Source organism: Gouania willdenowi, chromosome 11, assembly GCF_900634775.1.
Source record: "Gouania willdenowi chromosome 11, fGouWil2.1, whole genome shotgun sequence".
In the NCBI taxonomy this organism is placed as follows: Eukaryota; Metazoa; Chordata; class Actinopteri; order Blenniiformes; family Gobiesocidae; genus Gouania; species Gouania willdenowi.
Window position 1 is genome coordinate 7673584 of NC_041054.1, and position 11244 is coordinate 7684827.

General features: G+C 37.9%; 2 protein-coding genes and 1 long non-coding RNA gene across 3 annotated transcripts; all 3 read right to left on the reverse strand.

Moving 5' to 3' along the window:
- Nucleotides 1-1480: 1480 nt before the first annotated feature.
- On the reverse strand, nucleotides 1481-3210 carry LOC114472586 (protein S100-A1-like). Its single transcript, XM_028461905.1, has 3 exons — nucleotides 3192-3210; nucleotides 2437-2606; nucleotides 1481-1648 (listed from the first exon to the last, which is right to left on the reverse strand). The coding sequence occupies exons 1-3, from the start codon at nucleotides 3208-3210 to the stop codon at nucleotides 1481-1483; spliced, it is 357 nt and encodes a 118-aa protein (XP_028317706.1).
- Nucleotides 3211-3510: 300 nt separating this feature from the next.
- On the reverse strand, nucleotides 3511-6840 carry LOC114472377 (uncharacterized). Its single transcript, XR_003675085.1, has 3 exons — nucleotides 6709-6840; nucleotides 5021-5164; nucleotides 3511-3694 (listed from the first exon to the last, which is right to left on the reverse strand). It is a non-coding gene; the product is annotated as an uncharacterized LOC114472377 (long non-coding RNA).
- Nucleotides 6841-7965: 1125 nt separating this feature from the next.
- Nucleotides 7966-9478, reverse strand: LOC114472376 (protein S100-A1-like). The gene is made up of 3 exons (XM_028461630.1): nucleotides 9327-9478; nucleotides 8338-8496; nucleotides 7966-8220 (listed from the first exon to the last, which is right to left on the reverse strand). The coding sequence occupies exons 2-3, from the start codon at nucleotides 8476-8478 to the stop codon at nucleotides 8059-8061; spliced, it is 303 nt and encodes a 100-aa protein (XP_028317431.1). The 5' UTR covers nucleotides 8479-8496; nucleotides 9327-9478; the 3' UTR covers nucleotides 7966-8058.
- Between the last annotated feature and the right edge of the window lie 1766 nt (nucleotides 9479-11244).

Genomic DNA, 11244 nt, shown 5'->3' on the forward strand with positions numbered 1-11244 from the left:
GCACTTCTATACAATTCGTTGATGTCATTTTTAATTTTTATTTTAATTTTTAATTTTTTACTGTTAATAGGTTGTCTATAAAGTTATCAACTTATTCATGAGTCCTGTATCTTTTGCTGGATTACATTTTTATGTAATTTCTCAGATCTTGAATTCTTAATTTAACTTTAAAAGCAGAATAACCCAAGATTTGGTAAGGTAATGTTCATCATAAATTCGTGTGAACTTGCCTCAAGTATTGTAGTAAATTGCTACTCGTCAGGAAGGAATACACCATCTTACTTATTTAAATCGGCTGTCGGTTTAGCTGTTACACATTTCTCTGGAGAATTTTCCACCTGAAAATCACAAGAATATTCTCTCCGTTTCCTCTGCTGGGATGTTCAGTATCTCTCGTGTTCACTCCTATCATGCAGGAGAGAGGCTTTGACTGCAGTGATGTTGTGCATTTTAAGTTGCAATATAAACACATCAAAGGTATCTCAAACACACATCCTTGTGTTGTCCGTCATAAAAAATGTTATTGTTTTTTTTTTTGTTGAAAGAAAATGTGGAGAAAAGCACAACAAAAACATTCATTAAGAAGCAAATCAAAGAAAGAAGGTTGGGAGCTAATGCAAAAACTGGCCTAGAGTCTAGGTAGGTTCTCAAACTTTTATGGGTGTTCCCCACTTTGAACGAAGGTGAACTTCCATTGCCCCCCAAATAATCCTGACAACTAACACTATTTCAAATGTATTGAACTAAAACTATCAAAAACAAAATTAAACTAATCACCTGCATAAAAACAAATTTAGAAGTGCAGTCGTCAAAAATACAGGTAATAACATTGTTTGCATATATGTGCCAAAATGCTAAAGAAAACAAAAGGAAATTCAGTTTTTGGTTGCATATCTAATGCAGTCTTTAATAATTTAATGTTTTATTTTCTGCTTCATTTTTAGGCTATTCATGATTACTTTCTTTGTGTGGAGGCATTGTTTTTAGTGTTCATTGTTTTCATTGTGACTGAAGCAAGGCATACAAGGAGATTGGCACAAAATTGAAAATGTCCTCCTGTTTGTCACGCCCCACCTGTTATTTCTCCATTCCCCACCAGGGGGTGCACCACACACTTTGAGAGACACTGCATTAGTTGTACTTCAAGTGGGAAAGAAATCTGAAAGTTACTGCACTTTTAAGGTTTTTTTACTCTTTTTTTCGGGAATTTGGTAATACATAAGACATAATTACTGTTGTAAACAGGACCAGAATAGACACCCTTTAATGATTGTGTTCTAATGTCTCTCACAAACTCTGGGACTCTGCACTTGATAAGTGGGTACAAAAGAAAAGTGCCGACATGTCAATACACAAATAACCATGTGGTAAAAATATAAACATTTTGTAAAATAACAAGTGCACACATCCATTGTTTCTGAACAGACTTTATTTATTTGCCATCACTCTGTCAGTTTAGTGAACTTATATGAGCACTTTGTTACTGCTTTCCACGCCCCTTGAGGTGCTTTTCTTCTATTTCATGAAAAATTTCATGGAAGATGACACCCAGTGATGCAACCAGGGTCATAAACTCTGGGAAGTCCAGTTTTTGGTCCCCGTTCTGGTCCAAGTCACTGAAGATCTGGTCCGCTGCATCATTCTGATCCTTTCCATGCAAATAGAAAAGAAGTTAAAGTCGGGTAGCTCGACTTTTTTTTTTTTTTTTTTTTTAGCAAAAACTTTATTTCATATTCAGGATGCTACCTGTACTTTAAATAAAAATAAAAAAATCACAGCTGACATATTTTGAACATTTAGCTCACTTTCCTCACATTTAGCTCTTTTTCCTTTCATTTGAGACAGACATTCATGTAAAACAGCATGTTCTATATCATTGTTAAAAATGTGTACACATGAAAAATAAATCAAATGTAAATGGTAAATTTAAATGTAAATATTAACTCTAAATCTAAATGTTAAATCTATGTTAAATCTAAATCTAAATGTTAGTCTTAATGTAAATGTTAAATCTTTATATCTAAATGTTAAATCTTTATATCGAAATGTTAAATTGGTTGTCAAATGTAAAGCTAAATGTTTAGAAATTATGCAAAGCTGGCAGGTCAGTGCTTTTCAATCACGAGGCCCCGCCCAGTGGCTCAGTGAGTGAGGAGAGGGAAAGAGTGAGACATTTAGCTTTACACTTGGCGGCCAATTTAAGATTTAGATTTAACATTTACATTTAGATTTATTTTTTATGTTTAGACATTTTTAACAATGATACAGAACATGCTGTTTTATATGAAATTGTCTCAGATGAAAGAAAAATAAGCTAAATGCTCAAAATATGTTGGCTATAAAACAGTGAGCGAGTTTTTACATTCGGCACTCCATATCCAATTGGTTCATATGGTTTTGCTTTGTTAATGGATTGTTGGAATGTTGTTTACTTACTTTGAAAAGACATGGAATTTCGCTGGTAAGGAGCGTCTTTACTTCACTCTTACTCAGATGCTCCTTGTCATCATCTGATGCAGCATACTGGTGAAAGACCTTGTAGAGCAGGCCGATGGCAAGAGTGGTTTCGGATATGCCTTGGCAGGGGTCACACATGATGTCGACTGCTGTAAAAGAACATAGACAGAAGAGTTAAATAAAGACAAAAGAGACTGTTTGATATCTCCACATCAAACACAATTGGTAGGATTTTTTTTTATTTTTTGTGGATGTGTAGTAAAACTTCATACTGTATAGTCACTTGTTTTAATTAAAGAAACAATAAAGTCCTGGTTTTTCTCTATCGCTGATGAAAGAGCAGTGCTTGGCTGTTCCTCCTTCATCATGCTGTTGTGACTCCATCTAGGGGTGGAGAGGAGCTCCATAAAGAAATACTTGAATAGATCACGTGGTAATATCCTGTTTGGTGAGTTTAACAGAAGACACCAACCACTGATTTTTATAACGTGGTTGTGGATAAAATTTCAACCTGTGAAAACGATGTCAGCTCATTTAAATCTCTTGCTTCTTTTCTTATTTCCAAATGGATTACAGCTAAAGTACAGTTTATGTCCATGTTTCAGTTTCCTAGTCTTTGGCTGTGTCACTGCTTCTCTGTTAAGAAACATAGGCCATTGTCAGCACTACTGTTTAATCTCTATAATTAACTTGTTTATGGAAACATGTGCAGACTTGATTAAAATGGGTGTAACCGTCAGTCTGCATTGGCATGGTGCCCCTGTGGTATGTGGCAACTGAAGGTTTGCAAACAGGCAGGAATCTGTGGTACTTCACAAAACAGATGATTGTTTAATGTTTCAAAGTTGAGGTAAAATAATCTGTTGTTATACTAAATATGGTGTGGAATAAAGGAACAACGCCTAATGCAGCATTATCTTAAACCATATATGTTTTGACTGAAACAAATGAAACACAGAAATCCATCTAAAAACCTTGACTCAAAGAAAAGTCACAGGTCAATAAAAGACCAAGCAGTAAAAAAAAGAAGGTGGAGATAGATTTCAAACTCACCGGGGCTGTTGAGGCTGAGAGCTGGGAGTGAAAGGTTGGTAGGAAAGTGGTGGAGTGATGGAAAAAGTGGTTGTGTGGAGGTTTTTGAATCATCAGGCCCTGTATTCTCCCTCCTCCAATGCCCGTCCCATTTCCAACTCCTCCCTCTTGAGGTTTTCCGGGTTGCTTCTTTTTCAGTTAATACCTTTTATTTTTTTTAAACATACATGGGATTATTGTGCATGGTTAAATACAGTTGTTTTATAACATTTGCTTTATTCCTTCATTAAAACATTTAAAAATACATTGCCATTGACTATATATGAACCAGCAGGTAGACATTTTTGCAACGCCTGAACATTGAGAATGGGACTATAGGGTGCGGCATGTCACGAGAATTTTTTAAAAATTTTTTTAAAATGTTAATTGTATTTGTCAAACTTTTCTTTTTCTTTGTGTTGACTGTATTGACACTTTATACTGTTTAATCAGTTTAATAAATAGCTTGGGACAGGCTGTTCTTAAGTTAACACAAGTGATTCGGGGTTGATTATTAAAGGCTGATCTGTGCAACACTGGAGCAAAGCTGAGTCATAGTCACACCCCAAACAGTCTTGTCGTACCAAAATATTTACCAAAAATGTATTGCAACACTGATAGTTGCATTCATGTGTAGCTTTTCTTTATTTTTAAAAAAAACTTTAAATTACACAATGATCGAGGTTATCTATATGGCTTTTTGAAACAGTCCAAATGTTTGATGACTGACTTGAAAGTGTCTCTAAACTTGGCTTTGAAATTTGTGGATGAATAAAGGTTTATGCTGGATTATGCAGATCTTTTACAACTCGTATTTAACATCCATAAAAGTTAAGTTTCCAGTTTTTTGGTAGATGAAAACAGCTACACACAGCACAAACCCTGCAGTTATAATGGAGATGAAAAGCCATATCATAATCGCGCCTTGTTTTGTTCTTTTTTTGTGCCAAGAAAAATAGGTTTTACAAGGACTCCTGCACGTTGCGTAACATCCTCGGTGATGTGTTTGTAGCTAACTGACTTTTGTTGAGATTTTAAAGCCTGATGTAAATACTGAGGACTATTCTTAGTATTTCTGTTTGTCACACAGTAAATAAGTGCATTTTCCCAGTTTTGTCTCATGTTGTTTGCCAAAAACAACATTAACTAGGGAAGTTAAGCTGTTTTTCTTCTGGTTTTTTGTGGCAATCATAGATATTTAACCTTTTTGCATGGATTGAAAAAAAAAAAAGACTGTTGAACAGACACGTACATTGTTTTAAAATAGCTGCAAAATGAATGGACAATAGGTCTTGTGATCTTTGGGGAAAGGACTGAGAAGCTGGTCCTACTCCCAGCAATGTGCTTCCATAGCACGATGGCTTGGAATCATTGCTTTAGCACGTCTCGGAAACATGTTTTAGCAGCAAAACATTTAATTTACAGAGTTTAGCAGTTTCTCCAGCACATTCAACTTAGGATCATTTGGATGCTTAGTATAAATCTTACTTACTTTACTTAACTTGAGTTACATTTGTCTTCTAGATGTCTCCTTTCCGTGAGGCATCGGTTATCTGGAACATCTGGTTTTGCATATCAATGAACCTTATGAACTTCTTTGATTTCCTGTTTTGCTGTTGTTGACTTTCTTCCCTCGCTACGTACCAGAAACATGAAACAGAAATAACCTTTGGATTGATTATTAAGAAGTTCCACCAAATGATGCACGTTTAAGTGACAACTATTGAAGATAAACATTTTCTTCTTTGCCTCACGTAAATTTGAGCTCAGATTTTATACTCTTTGTAGATTAATATGAATTACAACCACATTTCCTTTGTCTCACTTTTAAACACCAATAAAAAAAAACTCATGACAGAGATGCTTTGTTTTTTTCACAAAGAAAATAGTATAGAATCCGTCATTGCACAAGTCATTGCACAAGTACAACGAAATTGCACATGCCCCTCCCAACAACATTCAAGCACACTTCAGAGATTCAAACCAAACAGACACAATCATCATAAAAACAACATAACTTACAGTAAAAGTCTGTTGGAATAAAAAGTTCAGTGTAAAAGTGCATGGGTATAAAAAAGGTTATAGTCAAGATAATAAATTATCTTGCAGATTTTCTACTTTCTACTTAATTTGAATAAAACTAATAAAATGTATTTGTGTATGTTCAAACTAATGAAACCTTAATGATTCTAACAATTGTTTATGACTGAATAATTTCAATAGGCATTGATTTGGATTAGACTTCTTAGGTAGCATCACTGCAGACCCCTCCCACCCTGCACACAATCTGTTTAAACTCCTCCCCTCCGGCAGACGCTACAGATCACTGTACGCCAAAACTACCCGCCATAAAAACAGTTTCTTCCCCCAGGCTGTCACTCTGATCAACACTAAACAGTCAAAGAGTGTCAGACCTGTTTCTGTTACTGTGAAATAACCTGGAACTAAACATATCAACCCCTGTCACTGCGAAATGTTCATGGACATAATTTTTTCATTTAAATGTTCACCTATTTGCACTACTCATCAATGCACTACTGCACTATTATCTTATTATTATTATTATTATTGTATTTTTATTTTATTTCATTATTATTATTATTATCTTGTTATTTTTATTTAGTTTGCACATATTAGTCTAACTACTCTTATAAAATACAAGCCCTTAAAAATGTTGAGTTGGTGAATTTGAGATTTCTACAACTGGATTATTTGGTAATTTACACAATAATTCATGCTTTCTCTGTCATTTTTACTTTCTCCTATGGGACAAATTTAATGCTCTAAAGGGCCGGATTTGGACCTGGAGTTTGACACGTGGTACAAAATATAGCTTTAAAAATTGAAAGGAATAATCACCAGAAGCTTTAATTTTTTCTTCCTATGTGAACAGTGCAGGCGTGGAACACCTCTGTCATTTCACTCTACTCTCGCCCTTAAAGGAGATTCCAGAAGCAGTAAAACATTCCACAGAACTTCATTCAGCTAAGTGCAGACAAAGTTCATGATGACAATAAGTAAATAGATTGTTTTCCTTGGTTTGAAAATCACATTGTGCGGTGCATGTAGTGTTAGGGAGTAACACAAACGGAACAGAAAGACTTCCCTGCTCTGAGCTGACTGTGGGTCACATGGGTGTGGTGCTTGTGCACACACCAAACTTTCCTGTTATTCTGTTACCATGACTACTGACACTGCACAATGTCAGCTCCTCCCCATGGGGGTGTGCTCATCAAGGCTTCATTGAATACTTCACCCTCATTTTAGTCTTTCAGGCAGATCTTCTGTAATTTGGGAGACACGGTTCTTCTTTCATAAAGAGCGAAGCATTCCCTTCCTCAAATGTAGAAGAGTTCAATACTGGACCAATCAAAAACAGTGGAAAGTTTTGGATTATTATCTTCTCACATTGTTTCCCTGATATGATGCACAATGGAAAACTCAGGAGCAGAATTGCTTTTTTTTTTACCCTCTACATTTCCTGGTGTGAGTTAAACAGGACATATAGACCTGGATCTTATACCCATAGCTGGTAATACCTACACTACATAGTGCTGAGAGTTGCAACATCACATGGTGCTTTGCAGGGAGGTGTGTTCAAGGCCTGAACATTCTGCAGATTCCTTCAGGCAGTGATAAAAAAAGGCTTCATCAAAAGGGCAAAGAACACTCAACCAATAAACCCCAGAGGTGAAAGTAATGGATTACAAGCAGGACCATCATTTTCTATCAGATAAAGACATATCCTAGGCCTCGTGGATCAATAAATCCAAGATCAGTTGCTCGGAAAAAATATGTAAAAGGCAGAGGTGAAAGTAATGGATTACAAGTACTCACGTTACAGTCACTGAGTTGCCTTTATGGGTACTTGGTTTTTTTTGGCGTATATTTATGAATCAGTAATTTTACTTGTACTTAAGTACGTTTTAAAAGAAGTAATTAATTTTTATTTTAACTACGAATTGTACATTTTGACAAACCTTTTATTTTATACAGATGCCTTTGTGGAAAATAAATTAATTTCCAATTTTGCAAGATTTGGTCTCGTCTTTTTTAAGTTTATACATGAGATGTTTACTGTATGCAAGGGAATCGTGGCATTACCACAAAAAAAAAAAAAAAAAAAAAAAATGTGTGTGGGGTGGGGGGAGTAACAAGTAACTTTTACTTTGATTACTATTTAATTGGGCTATCTTTTTTTACTTGTACTTGAGTATTTTATGTATGACTTACTCGTACTTGAGTACAATTTCAATCAAGTAACAGTACTTCTACTTGAATAGGATATATAAGAATTCTTCACACCTCTGATAAAAAACATTTGTTAGGATGCAGAACATATTCTCTGCCTGTGATTTAAAAAAAAAAAAGATAACAATATAAATGAAACACTTTAAAAAGTAGAAATGCCAGTTAAATAAAAAAACAAGCAAAATGTTATTTGGTGGTCCAACATATTTAATTTGACAAAACAATGTTTACAAAAACTGAAATGCTTTTTGGTCACCTTTTTTTGTCCTCTCTCCTTGCCTACATGTTTCCCATTTTCTTCAAATGCATCTTATAGCATTGCTCACAGGCAATGGAAAGTCCCACAACCAGAGAAACAAACTCCTCAAAGTCCACCTGGCCGTCCCCGTTGGTGTCCAGGTCCTTCATGATCTTGTCCACAGCAGCCGGGTCCTTCTGAGACTATAGTGTTCAGCAAACACAGCGAGTCAGGGAGTGGCCGGTGCAAAGTTTGTCATGGATTTGTGATTCAGTGACTTTTGTACACAGAGGCTTTATCTGATGTGTGTGTGTACTCACTCTGAGGAAGTTCGATAGCTCGTTCTCCATCAGCTCTCGAAGCTCTCTCCGGCTGAGTGTGCCGCTCCTTCCCTCTTTGGAGGCGTAGCGGTGGAACACCTTGATAAGGGACTCCATTGCGGTTTCCAGTTCTGACGGCATGGTTGAGATGTTTTTCAGCTGGAATTCAAAATTTGGACAAAAAAAAATTCCAAAAGAAATCACACAGGTGTTGAAACTAAAACTTAAAGAAATGATCGACTGAGACAGAATGAGAAGAACTTGTCATGGGATCTTCCCAGGAAGACTTTTTCATAGCTCTGAAAATTTAAAAGGAAAAGGTCACAAAATTCAATAAACAGTTTTGCCTCCTCTGGCTTTATGTTTTTGCTAATGTCTTCACTTGAAATCTGATGAGACAAACTGCCTCATATAATTATATAATGACAACACATTACCCTTTGTGACCCTTCCCACTGATGAGTAACGCTCATCACAAGTGGGCAAAGGTTGTCATTAGGCTACGTGGAAAGACTGAAAACCCAGAAACCTCCGACTACTGCAGACTTTAACAGAGAGCAGAAATTGCAACACTGTAAAATGAGAAGTGGGAGGAACGGCTGAGGTCAGGCTGTGACTGGAAAAGTTGAACAAGCTGAAAAAATCCAAAGGATGACGAGTACAACCACAGCAGAGCTCATGAGTGTACATAGTAGCCACATACAAACCCCACCCTAATATGGAGACTTTTCACTGGAAAGACCCTATAGTCAGAAAATTTCAACAAATGAAAGAAAAGTTGTACTTGGAGTACATGCTATGTAGTTTTAGATAAACAGGAATCATAAATACAACAAGCAGAAGGAATGAGCAAAAAAGTAGTCACACTAATCCAGGCCTATAGAAAGCTGTGACTAAGCGAATAAATCCATCAAAGCCACAGGAATTTTCACACTCAACAGCTTCTAGATGCAGACACAGACCCGGACAAAAGCACCGTTATTTCTTACCGTGCAGGGCTGAGACGTGTGCTGATAGCAGAGACTGGGAACCAGGAGGGCTTTAGATCAGACCTGGGTCAGCCTTTATATGCAGGCTCCACCCAGCAGGCAGAGACGGACTTAGGCAGAGGATTGGACAGAAACACCACTGTGTTCAACTGCAAGCTTTATGTTTTTGAATGATTAAGAAATATATGCAAGAAATTATTAAAATCTAAGAAAATCAAGTGCACAGTTTACTAATCACCCTTAAAACCACAAAATCAATTCATCTATTCAACAATCTCTTCATATAACAGGATATCTGCACTTTCATCTCATCATATTAGATTTATTTTCAAATCGACTTAATCTCCTGAGGTTTTTTGCCTGTTTTTTCTTTATAAAAGGAGCCTCGATCATTGGTACATTTTACTCCCGCACAGTTTATTATATTATTATTGAACTTTTATCTACAGAGCAATAATGGTCAGCCTTACATGCGTTGTATTGAAGGTAAACAGGAATTTAAAAAGAAATTTAAATCTAATTTCAGAATGACTGTATGTTGAGTTGTTAAATGTGTGTCTTAAAATTTCTTATCGGCCATATTATTCAATATATTAGTATCTTGTAATTATGTGATTGTTCTGTAATTGTTATCTCTGTTGACCCCAAGAGGACTAGCTGGTTACTAAGATATCAGCTAATGGGGATCCTTAATAAAAAACATAAAAGAAAACAGCTAATTAGCTACTTTAACACTAAGCCCTGAAAAATTATACTAACTTGTCTTTGGCAAAAATTAGTGCTCCATTTTAGTCTAATTTACTTGATGTGTATTAGTTTCTGTCAAGTGAAAGGACATACTGTAGATGACAAAAATTATTGGTGTATAAGATTAACACTGGTTGAAAGAAAAAGGTTGCCATGGCCCGCCGTTGCCGTAGAAACCACCAGGTCCCACTGCGAGGGAGGCTCTCCGAGACAAACTCTCCCCTTCTTCCCCAAGCTGCTTTAGGAAGTGGCTCATCCTTGGCAGGCCCGCCCGTTCACCAGGAAGGCCCCGGTTGCAGGCTCCTCCATCCTCAACTGAGAGGCCATGGAAGCCTGCGGACTGATCAGGATGCCACAGGTGGCACCTCCCATTGCTGCGCACCTGCTCCCACTCCGGCCTGCTATTTCTCCACATAGACACATGCTGCCGTCGAAACCGGACCGTCTCCAATCAGACTTGTCCCAAAGGACTTATGCGGCTGCAGCCCTCTCGGTCAGGGCCATGACTGTCCTCTCTCTGCTCGCCGCCTACCAAGCTGAACTTTGTGAGGATTTTGCTTTGTCCCAGGACCCAGTAATAATAGAGCTGTCCACAGTGACGGATGTGTGCCTCCATATCCAAGCCTGCTCACTACAGACTATGGGGAAGGTCATGGGCAATATGGTGATACAGGAGCATGCTCACTGGCTTGACCTTGCAAAGCTGACGGATGCTGAAATATGCAATATCCTTGATGCACCCATCAATCCTGAGGGAATATTCGGCTCTGCGCCTATGCCTCCCAAGGAAGTCTCCGCTCACGTCTCCGCCTGTGCGTCGGAGAACAACCCTGCAGCTTCCTCCCCAGGGTCTGCTGTTCAAAGCACCGAGACCCTCCGCCCCACCTCCGCAACCTCAGCAAGGCCTGCCTGCCTGGCCCGAAATGTCCCCAGTCCCAGCTGCTGCTGCATCGGTGCGGCAGTCCCAGCGCACGCAGGCACAGAGAAAGAAGAAGACGACCTGAACTCTTTCCTCTCTCATCCCAAAGCTGAAGCTGACTGTCCCTCATTCGCCAGCTCCAGCTGTTCCGCTTTCACGCGCGCTTCCATCAGCATTTCACACCCCGCTGTCAAGGCTCAGCCCTCTGATGACTGGGAGAGACGGTCAGGTTCCACAGTATGAGTGGCTGTC